The 18038-nt window shown below is 61.4% G+C and overlaps 2 protein-coding genes across 4 annotated transcripts in view; one reads left to right on the top strand and one right to left on the bottom strand.

Annotated features, from left to right (window-relative positions):
* SMG6 (SMG6 nonsense mediated mRNA decay factor) overlaps positions 1 to 5336 on the top strand; it is a 179600-nt gene extending 174264 nt beyond the window's left edge. For all 3 annotated transcript variants that reach the window (XM_031967800.1, XM_023503723.2, XM_003770120.4), the window contains exons 17-19: positions 352 to 563; positions 870 to 951; positions 3748 to 5336. In XM_031967800.1, coding sequence (XP_031823660.1) covers positions 352 to 563; positions 870 to 951; positions 3748 to 3878 — 425 coding nt within the window. In that variant the 3' untranslated portion in view covers positions 3879 to 5336. The remainder of the gene's footprint in view (positions 1 to 351; positions 564 to 869; positions 952 to 3747) is intronic.
* A 1569-nt stretch (positions 5337 to 6905) lies between these two features.
* On the bottom strand, positions 6906 to 10331 carry HIC1 (HIC ZBTB transcriptional repressor 1). The gene is made up of 2 exons (XM_031968742.1): positions 10201 to 10331; positions 6906 to 8482 (listed from the first exon to the last, which is right to left on the bottom strand). The coding sequence occupies exon 2, from the start codon at positions 8463 to 8465 to the stop codon at positions 6906 to 6908; it is 1560 nt and encodes a 519-aa protein (XP_031824602.1). The 5' UTR covers positions 8466 to 8482; positions 10201 to 10331.
* Positions 10332 to 18038: the final 7707 nt, after the last annotated feature.

Here is an 18038-nt window from a genome sequence, read left to right as displayed (position 1 = left end):
CAGAAAGGAAAGGCAGCAAACCTGGAGCCGCTCATTGCAAAGAACCAGGGGACTGCACTGGATCTGGGGCACCGTGGCCCCCAGAAAGAAGGCAGAGCCAACCCTTGCCTTGCCTGCCTTTCCCTCCTCAGTGTGTGCCGTGAAGCTCAGCACCAGGTGGATGGTCCCTGTGGCCTTGGGAGGGAATTGACACACAAGTTTGAGTCTTGTAAATGAGCCGTGACAGAGATAGAGGGCCCAGAAATTGAAATGGCCCTTGGGCAAGTGACCCTCCCCTGAGTGGGCTGTGACCAGTCTGCACTGGCAGAAATTCTGTGAATACTGATCTGTGTGCTCTGGATCTCTTATCAGTGATTAACGAACTGGATGGTCTGGCCAAGGGGCAGGAGACAGACCATCGGGCCGGGGGCTATGCTCGAGTGGTACAAGAGAAGGCCCGAAAGTCCATTGAGTTCCTCGAGAGGCGTTTTGAGAGCCGGGATTCCTGTCTACGGGCCCTGACCAGCCGTGGCAACGAACTTGAATCCATTGCCTTTCGTAGTGAGGATATCACTGGCCAACAGGTGAGAAGACTGCTTACCTGGGGAGGTGAGAAGTGGGCACATATCCCAGAAGGCCAAGGAATTAGGAGAGAAACATAAAACCAGAGGAAAATGTTGGGGCTGGTTAGTCTGAGGCACAGTTGGCATGCAGGTAGCTCACCTTGGGCACCATCCGTTTGATGCCAGCCTTGTGTAGGGAGTGTGAGGGACTGAGCCAGCCAAAGGAGCAGCGGCACTCTTGGCATGGATGTGTAGCCAGAAGAGGGTTTGCCGACTCGCGTTTGCAGCAGGGCCACGTTCTGACATTTCCTCCTCCTCCTCCTCCAGGGAAATAACGATGACCTGATCCTCTCTTGCTGCCTTCATTACTGCAAAGACAAGGCCAAGGACTTCATGCCTCCCAACAAAGGTACCACTGCTTTGGGCCTGCCTTCCCCTCCCCCAGGGCCAATTCTCTGCTGGGTGGGGGTTCTCTGGAGAATGCCAGCCGGAGTGTGGGGGACTTAGGCATGGGCCCCTCTGAAAAGCAGCCCGTGTGTCCACCTTTGCCTTGATCTATATATCCCCCAAAAGATTGGAGCCTGCCTAGAGAGATCTAAAAGATCGACCGTGGACCAGTTCGCTACTAAGCCTGGACACAGGCTATACATGAAAATCTCCTACGTGGCTGATGTTGTGACCCAGGCATAGCCAGGACTGTTTTCCTCCACTATAGCCCAGTCCCACTGGTCTCTGCTTCTACTTTGGTTAATAGAAGATGGCACCGTGGACCATGAAGTCCTAAGGACAGAATCAGAGAGGGTGCTGCTCTCCATAGCAGCCCTTCTCCCTTCTCTGACCATGGTCCTCCACAGAATTCTCCCTGATTTCTAATAGGTCACATACATTGCTTTTTTGATAATTTCATTCCCCACAATCCTGGTTATCTAAGCCAAAGCCCCACCAGCCCCTGGGAATGAGGCAGGTCATGTTCAGATCACCTTTCTTAGCCAAGACATTTTCAGATTCTCACTTCCCGGCGCTCTCTCTCCACTTGTGTTAGCTCATGTCTGAATCCTTGCCATGTATCGGGCCGTGGGGGTAGCGGTCAAGATTGACACAGGGTCTGTGGTCTGGAAGACAACCTGCATTTTTACCACTTTTCATTTAGGGAAGGAGGAAAGCACCTGAAAATGTGGCCATTGTCAAAGGAATCGGCCAGCCATATTTGGCCGCAGGCTTCCCATCCTGGTCTATACTCATTCTCTGCTCTTTGCTAGAATAAGACTGGCCTTTTGTGCTTCCATCCCCCCATGCTTGGGCTCTCCCCAGAGGCCGTGCAAGCCTTCAGTACTTTCCCCACTTGTCCCAACCCACTGAATCACTGAGGTTCCAGAGAATTCTCTCCTCCTGAGATGACTTTCATCTTAGTGTTTTCTGCCCACGTTTTTGGCCTCCCCTGGTCCCTCTGTGTCATTTCTTCTATTTAATGGGAGTTCCCAGTACTTCCTAGCTTAGCATCATCTGCAGAATTCATTAGTGCTCTAAAAACTCCAGAGTTGTTCATTCTCACCAAGTTCCCATCTCCTTATATGTCAAGTCTCTGTCTTTTTGTCTCTCATTCTCTCTTGTTTATTTTCATAGCACTAATTTTGGGAATGATCTGGATTGGCCCTTCTCTCCCTCTCCTGCCCACCTGTCCTGGAGGCTTCACTCCGAACAGGCTGTCTCCCACCCCCATCTGTCACTTCTTCCCACTGGCTCCAGCTCCTCAGAGGTTTCCCAGCCTCTGTTAATGGGCAGACCCTCTGGGCCCTGTCCTTTCATGCCACTAGTGCAGGATGGGGAAAGAGAGCTGTTAGCCGAATAGGGCTGAAGGCCACCACCTCCATAGAACCTCGCACAGGTGGGCTCCCGGGGATGTTGGGAGAGGAAGCCAAGGAACCCTCTTTCTTCGGCCTTGGTCACTCCCCCACTTCCACTCCCCACTACCACCCTTTGGCTCCCCTTCTCAGAAGGCGGCCTCCGGACTTGGGCTGCCACCCTTGGGACCGCCCCTATTGCAATTACATCAGCAGCTGCTGGAGTAATCAAACCCCATTTGTCAGTGTGAATTCTTAGCAGATTAACTTGTCAGATTCACAGAGAAACCGTCACCAAATGTTTATGTGTAAACGATGTTGAATTTTAAAATCATGTGGATTATGGCGGATGGGGCCTGACAAGATGACAGTCTCTGGTTTCTAACAAAGTGCAGTTACCAGTGTCAAAACAGAGGATGTTTATTGTTAAAAATGTCTCAAAGTATCCGCAGAAACCCCTTCGGACCCCTGCCAGCAACACCGGGCCGGGCTGGCCGACCTGGGGCTTGGGCCGGGCTCCCAGCCACCGGCCCCACACTCCCGAGAGCTCCAGATCCGGACCATGAATTTGGTCTCTTTAAGAGCATCCTTCGTCCCTTTCCCTTTTGTACCCACTCTGGCCTCTCCCTCATTACATCCGTGGGCCATCCTCCCTTTCCCCACTCCTTTTTCTAGTCCATTACACCATCCAGCCACCATCCTCATCCTTTCCAAGGATGTGCAGTTGGCAGATCAGACGTGGAGTTTGCAGGACCCCCCCCCCCTTCCCTTCCTGCCTGTGCTGTAGACCCAGAACAGAGCATGCTGAGAAACAGGCATTTGGCCATGGAGATGGGGCTTCGGGGGGCTAGAGAAGCTGGAGCATGGCAGGGAGAAAGAGGTGGCACTGAGGAGGCACCGTCTGCCAGGGGTGGTCCGCCCAGCCTCCTCAGGGTGCAGAAGAGGCCCCATCCCTGGCTTGGAGATAGGTCTCCCCCAATACTGAGCCTTATGCCAGAAAGTGCCGAGGAATTCTCCCCCCACACATACTCCCCAATGACTTCTGCCCTCTAGATTCTGGAACAGGATCTCTCAGCCTTTTTCATGTCCAGGCTCCTTTGTCAGGCTAGTGAAGTTCTCTTTTCAGAACCAAGCTTTTAAGTCATAAAATACATTGGATTACAAAGGAAACCAATCCTATTGAAATAGTTTATACTTTTTAAAACTAAGTTCACAGACTTGTTGATCCAAAGCAAATAGAAAAGCCTACAGAGACCTTGCAGTCCCTCGATCTCCCAAGGTTTGACTTCAGATACCTGGGGAGACCTTGGGACAAGGTCCCAACCCTCCCTAATTGTTGCTCCTCCCCCCCTTTTTGGTCACAGATGAGCCGATCCGGCTTCTCCGAGAGGTGGTGCTGCTGACAGATGACAGAAACCTTCGGGTGAAGGCACTGACAAGAAACGTGCCAGTTCGAGACATCTCAGCCTTCCTCAAGTGGGCGCAGGTGGGGTGAGAAGGCCACACCGGGCACTGCCCCGATGGAACCGTTCTCTTGAGGCCGACAGGCGCCACGCGTGGCGTGGGAGGAGCCCAAGCGCCCTCGCCACCCACCCCACCCAGACAATAAACCATCCTCTTCCAACCCACCACCGTGGCCGTGCTGTGGGGAGCCACTCCCAAGGGTCATGCCCAAGCCAGGACCCTCCTCAGGCAGCAGAGATTTAGCAGGGAGGCTGGCCGGTGTCACCGAGCTAGGGCCCGCCCCTGGCCTTAGGCCTTCTCCCTTCTCTCCTCTCCCCTCCTCTCCCCCATCCATTGAAGAAGACAGGGGAAGGGCCTCACCCCCTACAGGAACTTGGGTGCTAATGTGTGCCAGGTTAAGATTTGAGTTGGATGCAGGTGAATGGGCACGAGGGCCATTGGGTCTGGTTTCTTGGCATTTCCCCATCCTTCCTTTGTGCCATGACGATGGAGCGGGCGCCTCCCCCTCCTCTGGGCCTTGGCTTCTGACCCGGGCTGTATTTGGGACGCCTGGTCCTAGCGGCAGCCTGGTGGTCGACCTTCCCCTGAGCTGGACAGACAGACTCAGCTCTTTGCTTCCCCTCCTCTGGGGAGGAGAGGATGGGGTCTAGACTGGAAGGAAGGTCGGTCGTCCCTGGCTCCTGGATGCCGGGTGCCCCTGGAAAGATGTCATCCAAAGCCTGCCCCAGCCCCTTTCTCTGTGCCCTCCCTGCCTTCTGCCTTTCAGCCTCCTCTGCCCTTCATTCCAGCCCTCTCCCCATGGACATTAGATCCTCCTACCCTAGTTGTTCCAGGTCAGGATCCCACTCCCTTTGTTCTTTCTCATCTCTGCCTTTGTTTTCCCTCTCCTGCTTCCCTTTTCCTCTTCTCTCACTACTGCAAACCTCCCTCCTTGGCAGTGAGATGTGAAACTAGTTTGTCCTCCGCTCCCGTGTTTCTGTGCTTTGAGGAAACCTGCTTGCCAGGGTATCAGGAGAGGGTGCCTGCCCGTTCCTGGAGGTGTCACCCAAGCAGAAGCTTTGTCTCCTGGCAGGGATGGAGTTACTGAGGGGGGTTGGGGGAAAGTGCAGCCATGTTTAAAGTAGGACTGGTCCCTGTGGGGGGAGGTGGGGTCTCAGCCTTCTGCAACTCTACAGCCACAGCCAGGACCACAGGGTTGGGGGGACAGAAGCCATCATGGTGGCCCAGCCTGCTCACCGGGAGACCACCTCAGTGGTAGTTTGGGGGAGAACCCAGAGCAAAGTACCGGTGCTGCTCCGAGCAGCAGAAGTGTTCCCGGTTACCACTGGTAGGGGAGGGGGGTGTGTTTTGGATATGTGGAACCCCCTGCCCCCACTCCCTGGGGCTGAAGCAGAGGCCTGGAAGGAGGGGAACTAGCCCTCTCCTTTCCAGCCTGGTTTGCAAGGCCGGTTTTGTTGTTTTCTTAATAAATTTTTAGTTATGAAACATACCTGAGTCCTAGTCTGGTCTGTTTGCAGCCGGGCTGGGGAGGGAAGGGTTGGGGGGGACCGTGCTGGTTTTTTGCTGCTTTAGGCTACCTCTGACCAAACTCCCCCCAGCCCCCGGTGCCGCGCCCCCCTCCCCCGCCCCAGGAGAAAATGGCCAGACGTCGGTTACTGCTTTATTGCTGTTGGTTCGAGTATAGAAAATGGAAGCGGCTCCAGGAGAGCCTGTGTACACGGTAAGAAATATACAAACTCGAGAGATGGGGAGAGGGGCGGAGGAGGTGGCCGCTCGGCCCGGGGCCGCCCGGGACGCATGCAATAAATATCGTCCCTGGCCCCGGGGGCAAAGGGGAGCTGAAAGGACTTGGGGGACGGGGGCTGGGGGCTCCTCCCTCCCATCTCGCCTCACAGGGGCTGCGGTCGGAAGGCAAAGTGGGCCCCGGGGGCTGGTGCCACTTGTGCAAAATGAGGAACTTCACATTATCGGTCCCAGGGCGGGGGCGGGGGCACCCCCGGGCCGGCTCAGTCCTCCCCCCGTCCCCCGATTTGCCCTGGCCCTGGCGCCGATTGATTCACAGTGAGAACGGGTGCAGACGCAGTGGCCGGAGGTAGGGCGGGGAGCGCCCCCACAGTGAACCCCAGCGCGGCGGCTGTAGCAGCTCAGGGGCCAGTCGGCTCCCGGGATCGGGAGCGGGGAGACGGGGCAGAGGAACCACAGGAAGAGGCGCGGCTGAGACCGCGGCGTGGGGGAGGGGCGGGGTCGGGGTCTCCTTTGGTCGAAGCTATTATCAAAAATAGAAATCTCCCTTTCCCACCCCCACCCCCACCCCCACTCCACTCCCGGGCCTCTCCCGACCGGGCCCTGGCGTTCCGCCCTGTGTGGCCTCGGGGCCGGCGGGGGGAGGGGAAGGGAATCAAGGAGGGAGGGCTGCCTCAGTGGCATTCCGTTGCTGTCCCTCCAGGGGGCCTTCTTCCCCCCCCATTTCACCCCACCCCTCCCCGGGAGGGAGGGGGGGGCGTGCCGTCCCGCTCCGGGGTGGGGAGGACTTCTAAAGTAGGGAGAAGCGGTCAATGGTCCGGCCCGGGGTCCCGGCTAGGTTCGCTCTGGCCCACACCTGGCCGCCTTTCGGGCTCACCCCAGCTCCCCCGTGAACGCCCAGGGGTGGGGCTCTCGGCCGGCTTTGGGGTCGTGCAGGAAGTGCGTGGTCTGGGCCAGCAGCTCGGCCGCCGCCGCCGCCTTGTCTTGCTGTTTGAGGCCCAGCTGCTCGGCCGTCCGCCAGCAAGCTCCGAAGCGGGCTTGGCCTTCCGTGGGGCCCCCGGGCGGCCCGCTTCCCGCCCAGCGCCCGGCCCCGCCCCCGCCCCAGGCTGCCTTTTGGGCTGATGAGGTTCGCTGCTGCAAAACACCCCCAGACCTACTGTAGGGCTTCTCCCAGTAAATCGCATTCTCCGTGAGCCCGGTACTGGCGGGTAAGCGCATCCCAGGCGTCGCAAGCAACGGCCCAGGTGGCTGCGCTTGGGATCATGGTCCCGCGCTCGTGAACTTCTTACCCCAGATGGTGCAGGGAGTAGTCGCGTCAGCCAGTCGTCTTCTCGTGCTGCGGGGTGGCGGGTCCCTTTGGCTCTTTCGCAGGGGGCGGTCGCCTCACAGCTCGCCCAGGCCCCAGGGGCCCAGCCCCTGTCCCCCCGCCCGCCCCCGCCCCCCCCCCGAAGGGGCCCCAAGCCCGCGGCCCGCCCCCGGCCGCCTCTGCCCTCCCGTACAGCGCCTCCTCCTCCTCCACGTGCGCCTCGACGTGCGCGTTGAGCTGCTCCGAGCTGGGGAAGCCCTTGTCGCACGGGATGCAGACGTAGCGGTTGTCGCCGAAGCTCTCGGGCTCTCGGTAGGTCAGGTGAGGGCAGTGGTAGCTGCCAAGGTGGCCCCCGCCCGGGCTCGGCTCCTCGCTGCTGCCCGTCTCCTCGCTGCTGCTCTTGTAGTCGTCCGCGTCGGGTCCGGGCCCGTCCAGACCCGGGTACCGGGGCGGCGGCGGCAGGGGCAGCGGAGGCCCCCCCGGCGAGTCCCCCTCGTCCGCAGGCTCTTCTCCCGCGCCGCGCTCCACGGGAGAGCCGCGGTCCCGCCCGAGCTCGTCCCCGTAGCTGCCCAAGCCCGGCTCGGCCTTCATCCAGCGGTAGATCAGCGCGGGCCCATCCGGTCGTCCCGGGGGCCCAGGCCCGGGGCTGGCTCCCGGCCGGAACGGGTCGAGGGGCGGCCCGGCCTCTTCCATCTTCTGGAAGGGCAGGGGCAGCGGCAGAGGCAAAGGCAGGGGCAACGAGAGCGGCGGCTCCTTGTAGGCGGCCCCGGGCGGGCTGCTATCGTGCCTCGAAGGCGCCTCGCGCTCGCGCTCCCCGGGATGCGGCCTCTCGGGCGCGGCCGCGGGGCCCGGGGGGCTCTTCTTGGACAGGTCCAGGCCGCAGAGCGGGGAGCAGCGGCGCTCGGGGGCGCAGAGCGACGGCGGCGGCGGCGGCGGCGGCTGAGGGGGCGCCGGGCCCGAGGCGTACAGCTCAGCACAGTGGGTATTGACCGGCGCCTCGGCCCCCGGGGGCAGCTCTGCGGCCGAGGCCGGCGGCGGCGGAGGCCCCGAGGGCGCGCCCCCCGGGTAGCAGGCCTGGATGACCGGCGTGGTGGCCCGCAGGCCCCGGCCGGGCCTGCCGTAAGGCGCGTAGCCGCCGCCGCCGCCGCCGCCGCGCAGGTGACAGTACTTGCCGTGGCGCTTGAGCCGCTTTTTGCAGAGGGACACGAGGTCCGGGATCTGCAGGTAGCTGGCGGCCGCCAGCACTGCGCCCAGGCTGGGCTCGGCCCCCGGCGCCGCCGCCGCCGCTCCCTCCGAGCCGTCGGCCAGGCGGCCGGTGTAGATGAAGTCCAAGACCAGGCGGAAGACGGCGGGGCTGACCATGTCATGGTCCAGGTTGAGCAGGTTGTCGTGGACCACCAGGGACTTGAGGTAGGCGCTGCTGGCCGCCAGCACGTTCTTGTGAGCCCGGAAGAGTGCGTTCTGCACCACGATGATCACGTCGCAAAGGAACCCTTTGGTGCGTTGGCTGTTGAGCTGCAGCAGCAGCTGTCTGGAGTGTCCCGGCGCCTCCATCGCGTCCAGCATCATCTGCCCTGTGCTCCCACCTGTGGGGACACACGCGACACGACAGGACACGACACGACATACGTACACACACACACACAGGCACACACAAGCACAGACAAGGTCAGAGCCGATGCTCAGGGGCCACTCTCTCCACCCCAGCCCGCTCGGGCAGCCCGAGGGAGTAGCCTCCCGCCACGCCGCCTGCCTCGGACGGGGGATGCGGGAGTTGCTTGCCCCTGCCCGGCTCCCCGCCTGATTGACCTCGGTCACCTGGGCCCGGGAGGCAGCATGTCCTGGAGCCCGGGAGGAGGAAGGGGGCCAGCGGGGCAGGGAAGGAGCTCGGCCCCTCTCTTCTCGGCTGCAGCCTTCTTGGTAAGAGAGCCCCAGTGGAGAAAGGGACGGAGTGCCCCAGGCCGAGGCCGGCGTACGCAAGTCGGGGACCGGGCGGGGATGGCAAAGCGGGGGGAACTTTCCAAAAATAAATCCGCTTAAGGGGGGGAAATTTCCGCCTCGGAAGAAGTTACCCGATTTCAGGGAAATATCCGCTTCAGAAAAAAGTCATTCGGCCAGAGGGGAGTGTCCCAGTGGGGAGAAAAATTATCCCGATCGAGAGAAAATTCGTTCTTTCGCAAAAGTCCCGGTTCGGGGGAAGAAAAAAAGTTATCGGGTTAGTGGGGAAATGTTGTGCGGATCGGCGTCGGCATCGGCATCGGGGCCGGCTGCAGCCCGTGGGTCGGGGGCCGGGCTCGGGCCGAGGCGGTAGAGGCTCCTCCGCGCCGAGCCGAGCCGGGCCGGGCCGGGGATGGGGGCCGAGGGGGGAGCGGCTGCCGCTGCCGCCGCCGCCGGGGCCGGGGCCGAAGAGGAGCCGCTGCCGCGGGCCACGGGCAGAGCGCGAAGGGCCCGGGCCGCCAGCAGGGAGGGCGTTATATCGGGGCAGGAGGCTGCAGCAGGAAGCAGGTGGGGGGGAGGGGGGAGCCACGCAGCTCCCGGGGGAGGGAGGGGGCAGCGCCCCGGGCACGGCGCGGACCCAGCGGCCCTGACCCCGCGCCGATCGCTTCGGCGCCCCGCCCGCCGGCCGGCCAGCTCCCTCCCGGGAGGCCCCCGAGCTCGTTCGCGGAGCCCCTCGGCTGCTCCGCCCGGCCAGCCCAGCCGAGGCACTCAAACTTGGGGGGGGGGGGGGGGAGAAAGTTTCTCAACTTGGGATGGGCCGGGAGCGGGAGGCGAGCTAGCGGGCCCCTGCCGCGCCCCTCCCGGCGCGCCTCGTCCCCTCCGCATCCCCTGCGCTGTCTTTCCCAGCCCGTCCCGTCCCGTCCCGGACTCCGATGGCGGCGCCGCCCTCCCCGAGCCGCCCCGGCCCGTTACCTGCGACCCCAGCTCCCGCCGGCCGGCCGGCCGGACTCCGCGCTCGCTCGCTCGCTCGCTCGCTCCGGGCCGCCCCGCCCTCCCTCCGGCCGCCCCTCTGCCAGGCGCCGGGCCGTGCCAGGCCAGCGGCCGGCTGCCAGTTCCGCCCGTCCCCCCCCCCGCCCATGTGCGGGCAGAGCCCGGGCCCCGAGCCGCTGACCCCCCGGTGAACCCGGCGCCGCGGGCGGGCGGGCGGGAAGAGGATGCGCTGCGCTCCCCCCCCGGGGCGCCCCGAGGCAGCGCCGCGGCGCGAGGCTGTCCCGGCCCGGGCTCCCTCCGCCCCGGCCCCGGCCCCGGCTCCGGCCCCGACCCGGAGTCTGCAGTTCCCATCTCCGCGCCCGGTCCCGGGACCCACCTGGGGGGCATGTCGGAAGCCCCAAGACCGGCTGCCGGCGGATCCAGGTGGAGAGGTGGCCGCGCTCCGCTCCGCCTGCCGGTCCCCCGGCCGGTCCGTCCTCCCGCCCGTCCGTCCTCCCCGCGTCCCGGCCGCGTCTCAGCCCCGCCGCCCGCTCCGCACACTCTTATCTGGAGTGGCCCGGGCAGGGCCGGGCTCCTGGGAGATGGCGCCACCTGGCGGCCGCGGGAGAACACTGCAGCCTCGGAGCCGGGAGGCCCCGCGCGCACCTGGGCCCTGGGGCGCGCAGGTGCGCCCCCTCGTTTCCCCACGCCCTTCGCAGCTGTGTCTCTGAGGACTCCACCCCCCCCCCACCGACCCCGCCTCGCGGGACAGTTGCCGCCCCGGGCCCCGCGTAGCGTGAGGAGTCAGGGGTGGGGGAAAGGTTGGGATGTGCTGCCCTTACGCGCGCACTCACACTCACACTCTCTCAGTCTGTTGACACACCCTCGCCTCACTTCCCAGGGGGAGTTCTCCCGTAGAACTGGAGGGAGAGCCGAGCCTTCCAGAGACCCCCACCCCCACATCCAAGCGGGGCCTGGACGGCCGATGTGGAGGTTGAGCCCTCCAGAGGCGCTCCCAGACCTCACTGGCTTCACTTGCACACTCCGCGACTAATTGTGTGACCCGGGCAAGACCCGGCCTCTCGCGGCCCTAGTGTAGAAGCTTCTCTGTAAAATGCGGGAAAGGCCTCAACGGCCTTTGCCGGCTCAGCTTTTGCATTTCACTCAACTCCCAGCCGAAGTCACAGACGCTAAGACCGTCACACCGTGTGGGACGTGCAGCAGCATCCCCACCTGGGGGGCAGACCAGCGTGAGCGCGTCTCAGCGCCCATCGGCAGTGCTCCCTCACACCCGCACAATGCTGTTTCTCTCACGCAACACCTCCTCCTCCTCCTCCTCCTCCCTCCTCCTCCTCCTCTTCTTCTTCTGAAATCCTCATCTTTCTTTCCAACCTATCCCACAACCTCAACAGGTCCTCCTCTTCTGGAGAAGAGTGATAGAAATCCACTATCGCAGAGACACCAGCCAGCCATCCCAGCGCCTCAGACCGAGCCTCTCTTCTATCCCTTCCGCGGGATGGATTTTGGGGGGAGGTGGGGAATGGGCAATGTTTCTACTAAGGGTTCAGAGACCGGTGTGTGTGTGTGTGTGTGTGTGTGTGTGTGTGTGTGCATAACAGGCACGCTTTCAAACGTATGCTTTACTTGAGAGCATCTCCCCCCCTTTATTCTAGAGGTACACTTGACTCCCTTGGGACACTCCCCCTGCCCTTCCCCTCCTGCAGCGGCCCCAGTTTCTCCCAGTCGGGAGATGATTCTGTCCCACGCACGATTCTTTCTTCCTGTGGGGGCGAGGGCACTTCGGGAAGCCAGCAGCCCAGGATCGGAGGGTCTGTTAGGCAGAGACAAGCAGGCGATCGGAAAATCTTCCTGGGTGTCCCCCCTGAGTAGCCCGGTCACCCCTAACCTAATGCCGGCCCCTCCCTTCGGCCGCTAGGCCCGGAGCACAACAGGCTGCAGCGAAGCCTCCTGGAGTGCTCGGTGGGGAGGACTGTGCTCGCTTCGGCTATGCTGGCTAACGGGGGTCTCCCCACGTTGGGCATTCAACAGCCAGAGCCTCTGATCCACTCCACCTTCCCCCACCTTCCCCTCCCTAACGGGGGCGGGGATGGTGGCGGCGGCGGCGGCGCGCGAAACGTTGCCATGGTAACCGATGAGGTTTGTACAGATCTCTTTTCTCCAAGGCCTTGGGGAACCTGGCAACCGGGCCGGGGGGGCTGCGGTGGACAGGATGGGGGGGGGCGCCCTTCCTATTCTCCCGCCCCCGGCTCTGTCCTCAGCCTGCGGCCCCGCGGGGAGGTCGGGGCTGAGTCACCCTGCCATGGGTATAGCGGTTAGCATGAAGTTAGTCCTCGAGCGTCAGGGCAAGCTCCCCTGGAACCTCGGGAGCTCGGGGCCCCGAGCAGCCGACTTTGCCCTAAGCTTTCCTCCCAGCCCGGGGTGGGCGTGGGGGGCGCGGAGGGTCTGGGACTCAGTGACGCGGAGGGACTTCCTAGCAGCTTCAAGGAAGCCTGGTTCGCTAGAAGGCCCAGAACTTTTTCATCGGTCGCCAATTTTCCGAGCTCCGAGGGCCACCGCCCCTCGTCCCCCCAGAGCAGACACCAAGGTCTTCGGCGCCCTCCAGAGGCGCTTCCAGACCTCAGCGGGTTACCTCCAGACTGGCTTTGGACGCCTCCCAGCCCGCCCCGTGCTGCCCCAGCCCGAGCGTGGAAACGCCCTCCTGGCGTCCCCATTCAGTGCCGGGGCTCTGGGCTCCCCTTCCCAGATTTTTGCCCCAGCCGTCGAAGAATTCCATTTTAATATCCAAGGCTTGTCTTTCCCTTCTCTCTCCTCCCCCGTCTCTCCTCCGCCTCTCTCTTCCCAGGCCCTTCGATCCCTCCCTCCCCCTTCCCTTCCCTCTCTATCCTGACTCTGTGGCCCCTGCCTCCACCTTTTTTTTCTTTTTCTATCCAGTTCCTATTCCACTCCTTATCACCACTCCTTTCTTCAGTTATCATCCACTCTTTTCCTCCTTTCCCTCCCCTTCTTTTTCATCTCCATCTTCTCTTGGTCCACTAAGTTCCTGTCCCCCTTGTCTCATTCCCATTTCCTGGCCCTCAATATTTCCATCCCCATCCATTGTCCCCATCTTCCCTCCTATAGCCAGTCCCTCACATTCTCTGTTCCTCTATTTCCACCTCTCCCCATCCCATAAGCTCTTCCTCCCTCACTCTCCTCCTTCCCTACTCCCCGCACCCAAAATCCCAGTCTTAGAGATCCAGGACGTCTCAAGTTTGCTCCTTCCTGACACTGCAAACACTCTTTCATGCTGCCTGCTTTCCCCTCCCCAGCCCCAGGGCTCATCTTCCCAGTATCTCCTATTTTCTGACATCTACCACTTCAGAACTAAGAATTCCTTTGCCTGCCACTCCCAATTCTATGCTTGGGATCAATTCATTCCCTTCTTGATTCTTTCTCTTATCCCTCTCCCGAAAGGCATCCTCTCTGCTCTTTCAAATTTCTCTTCCATTTGAGGGACAGAGGTGCAGAGCAAAGGAGTTAGCCAGCCTAACTCGCTCCATCAAACTTCTTGTCCACATCAGAACCATCAGCCCTTCCTCCCCAACCCCTGTCCTCTTCTTCACTGGTCATTTTCCCTTTCAGTTCTTATCCAGCCTTCCCGATTCTGACTCTTCCTCATCCTTCCTCATTTGGCCACATTAGCCAAAGGACTAAACTCATAATTCTGCTCTCAATCAAAGGTCATTTTTCAATCTTTCTCCATCCCCTTCCCCAGTTTCTCCTTTCTCTCTGTTTGAACTGATCCCACGCATGGCAATGGCTCCATTTCACCCATGAGACTTCTCCAACTGGATGAGCATAGGAGCCTTCTCCTCCTCTCTTTACCCTTACCCTGCATCCCTACCCATGCCTATGGGCTAAGCACAGGCGTGGGTCTGTATTCACATAATTCTCTTGCGCTCCTAGGCAGTGAATGGCACGGAACAACGTGCTGGTCCCCCACGTCAGCCACAACCCCGTTATCACTTATCTTTCACTCTTCACTTCACCTAATTCTAGCTAGTTAGTGGCTCGACCAAAGAGGGACAGGGCTTCCTCCCCTTTCTCTGCTAGCAAGGGAGGGAATTATAGACCTTGTCTTGTTTATAGAGCTAGAACTGATGGGGACACCTCCCAAGCCATGCAGCCGGCCCTTCCCTTTACAAAGGCTCCAGAGATGAAATAAGAGACTTGCTTAAACTCAGAGAGGCTCTGATCCTCTGCTCTGTAGCCAGCACTTTTTTCTATTTTCATTCCCAAAGTTGTTAGGTCTCTATTCCAAACTTTCCTACCTCTCCCCTATTTTTCTACTGGTTAAGGTAAAGCTTTTCAGGACCAGAGATCATTGGGTTTAGAGCTAAAAAGAACCTTAGGCTTTCTAATGCAACACCCCTCATTTTGACCTGCCTAGATCTGGCACTGTTTCCACTGCCCCATGCTGACCTCCACCCTCCCAGACTAATAGAGCTGCTCCCCCCATTTATTCTCTGCTCTCTATTCGTCCTATGCCTGGCTGCTTCATCCCCAGAACCCTCTCAGTGTACTGTTCAAGCTCTCCTTTTGACCTCCAGGGTCCTTCCAACCAGGCACAGCACAAGCTGTTGCATCTGCTTGTGTCCCTCACTTCCCTGAACACGGTCTTGCTTCCTCTGTCCCTTTCTTTCTTCCCCCTTTTCTCCCTTCTTTCCTCCTCTCCTTTTTCTTCACCCTTTCCTCCCTCTCTCCTTCCCCCTTTTCTCCCTTCTTTCCTCCCTCTCTCTTTTTTTTTCTTTCCCTTTTCTTCTGCCTGCCTTTTCTCTCCTCTTCCCCCTCCTGCCGCATCCCTAGGTAGTGACGTCCCTCACCTTGTCGTGGTAGTTATGACGCTACTCTGGGAGGACTCTGTGACATTAGGGCGCCACAGAGAAGCGAAATGTGTTGGACCTTTGAAGCGGCTAAGGTCCAATTCCCCAAGCTTAAGAGCTAAGAACTGGCTAAGGGCAGCAGGCAGGAACCCCCTCTTTGCCTGGAGAGAATCTTCCTGTTCATAATACCACTAGTTGACATGATTACTTGGCTCTTTACCTCTGACAAATTACTTCACAAGCTCTCATCGGAGCTTCACAAAAGGCTGTGGTCCTGGAAAGATCCTCCCTGTTTCACAGATAAGGAAACTGAGGCCCTGAGGGATCATGGGATTTGCCCGAGTTCACCCAGCTAGGAAGGGCCAGAATCGAACTGGAGCCCAGGTCCTCTGTATCCGATTCCAGATCCGATGCTTTCCACCAGCCCACAGCTGAATCAAAGCAGAACCGGAGTTTTGAATCAAACCAGAACCGGAGTCTTGGTCTCCGTGGACATTTCCCTTCTCGCTGAGCCCTAGACCGCCAGTCACTGCTGCCTCCCCAATCCAAGGCAGCGCTCTAGTAGAATGCCCCTAGAGTGGGGAGACGCCCTCCTTTGGGCCCCAATGAGTGAATGGAAACGTGTGAAATTAGCTGTGGTCCCAGGCTGCTCCCCCACCCCTATCCCGTCTTTCTATCCGTTGTCTCCAGGCGGGACCCCTCAGAGCACCAGCTTTGGGGCTGCCGGGGAATTTACCACCTTCCTGTCTCGGGATCCTGAGCTAATGAGGACTCCTTTCAGAACCAGTTGCCCCCCCTCCCACGGCCCCCCAAAAGCTCACTACATGTTCGGCCCTTCCTCCCCGGCTCCCCCTCCCTCGGCCACCGGCGCTATAAATAGCCCCTCTTCCCGTTTCCTAAATTCCCTGCTGACGTCGGAGCTACGTCAGTGTGTAGGAGCCGCGGCCGCATGAATGAGGAGCCGGCCGGAGTACTATCCCAGCTATAAAAGCTGCGGCGCGGTGGCGAACTGCTGCGGGAGCGAGCTGCGGGGGGCTGGGACGCCAGGGCAGCCGGCCGTCCAGCGGACGTCTGGCTGGCTGCCTCCGCCAGGTAAGAGGGAGCCGGGAGCGGGCGAGGGAGGTGGAGGTGAAGGAGGCGGGGGAGGGTCTGAGCGGTGGCAAGAGCGTTGCGAGACCAGCGGGGGCCGGCCCGGCACGTGCTGCTTCCTAGCTGCCCTTCCCGTCCCTCGGTCGGAGACCGCCCCCGCTCGGCCTCCGGAGGGATCCCTTGAACCTCAAGGAGTGCGGAGGGCTTGCCGTGGTCCTGTCAAGAGTCCCTTCCACCTGGGGAGCCCCTGGCTAGGTTGGGTAGGTGGGAACGCACAGCTGTTGTATTCTCTCTCTCTCTCTCTCTCTCTCTCTCTCTCTCTCTCTCTCTCTCTCTCTCTCTCTCTCTCTCTCCTCTTCCTCCCTCCCTTTCTCTTGTGTTGAACCCATCCACCCTCTCCTAAGACCGCGGGACAAGGCTGCAGCAAAGCCACTCCGTCTAGGTCCCTGCACGCCCCAGCTTCTGTCCCAGAGGGAGAGTGGAAGAGCCAGACGCCAAGAGCTAGCTCTTTTGGTTCCTCGGCTTCCTGCGCCATCCTAGGCAGGGAGGGGGGAGGGGGGACGGGAATCCGCCCCCTTTCCACACTCCCCTGCCCCGAGTCCGGCTCCACCTGCCTACCTCGACTTCCCCGGGAGGGCCCATTCCCGTGGACTCCTGCCCCCCCAGTTCGGTAGCTACATGCACCCCCGCCCCTTCTCTGCAGCGGTGGTGGTTTGGTGACTCAGCCTCGGCGGCCAGAGCTGGGAGTGGGGGTGCGGGAGAGGGAAGGACGTGCTTCCCACCACCGCCCTGCCCCCTCGTGGAATCACTCCGTTTCCCCTGGCTTCACTGGACTTCGAGTCTTTCCAGGAACCCCTTCCTCGCATTTCTCTCATCACCCAGAGATCCAGCTCATCTTCTACCTCTCCGGATCCCTCGCTCCAAGCCGCCTTCTCTCTTAGAATCATCTCCCTCCCTCCACTCTCATCCCCCACCCCCCCACTCCCTTCCCTGAGGAGGGTTCCCAAGGCTCGGAGCTGTCCTCTCAGCACCAAGAGTAAGCGAGGCCGGCCGCTGCCCGAGCTCCACTCAGCGTCCCGCCTCTCTGATCCTTCCCCACCCCCAACATCTCCTCTCGCAGACCCCCTTCCCCCCCCCCGTCAGCCACCGGAACTGCCCCCTCCTTCTCCCCTCCCCCGCTGCAGCCTCCCACGTCACACTGGTCCTGACGTCAAGGGCCGCGTGCTGAGCCCCCATGTTCTGGCACTTTGGGGGGGAGGGGGGAGAAAGGGGAGCCTTTAATCCTGGGGATGCGTCTGTCTCTCCTGGCAGCTCAGGCTCCAGCCGCTTGCCCCAGCCCCTGTCCAGAGCCGCAGCAGAGGCGGCGGGAGGAGGAGGAGGAGGAGGATTCATTCAGGTCCGGCCCGGGCAGCGCGCCGGCACCTTGGCTCTAGACTGCTTACTGCCCGGGCCACCCTCAGTAACAGTCTCCAGTCACGGCCACCGACGCCTGGCCCCCGCCCCTGGACACCCGGACGCTCCTGGAAGCCCCGCAGATTCTCGTCGCCCCCTTCAACGTCTTTGCCCCAGAATCTCGTCTGGGCTCCCTCCCCAACCCCCTCCTGCAAACTGTACTCCTTCCGGCGTTCCTGAATGTAGCCCCCAAACCCTAGACCCGACAAGCTAGAGGAGCCCTAAGGAGTGAGGGTGGGGAGCGCCGCGAATGGGAAAGTTCTGCCTCCCCAGCGGGCCCTAGGCTCTGGGCAGCCCTCCAGCCGGAGGACCCATCTTTGGAGCTATCCGTGGTGCTGATCCCAACGGACTGCTTTCCGGCCCGAGCCTCTTTCGCCCCCTGCACCCCAGGGCTGCTGGGCTGCGTCTGAGCCCGGAGCCGAAGCTCGAGGCGGGGGGCACGTAGACCCTCGGGAAATGCCGCAGTCCACTTCCAGCCTGCGGCCCCGTACATCCGGGACTCCAGGACCCCCGCCTGGAGAATGTCAGGGAGGAAAGCTCAGAGCTAGACATCTACAGCCTTAAGCCCCTCTGGGACCCGAGGCTGTTCCTCCTGAGTGCCATTCCCCAGCACTGCGTCGCCCCTCTCCTCCTCTCTAATTACCCCCCCCCCTCCACCCACAGCCTAGCCTTAGCCCCCGCTGCAGGCTCTGACGTCAAGAGACTACGGAGATGCCGTCACTCGCGCGCCCGCCCCCTTCCCCCTCCCCCTCTCCCCCTCCCGCCCCGCGTCTCCAGGGCAACCGTGGCTTTCGATTGTTACTGTGGGAAC

The sequence above is a fragment of the Sarcophilus harrisii genome, chromosome 4 (assembly GCF_902635505.1).
Source record: "Sarcophilus harrisii chromosome 4, mSarHar1.11, whole genome shotgun sequence".
Lineage (NCBI taxonomy): Eukaryota > Metazoa > Chordata > Mammalia > Dasyuromorphia > Dasyuridae > Sarcophilus > Sarcophilus harrisii.
The sequence above is the reverse complement of the archived record's forward strand: the minus strand, read 5'-3'. Positions and strand labels throughout refer to the sequence as shown.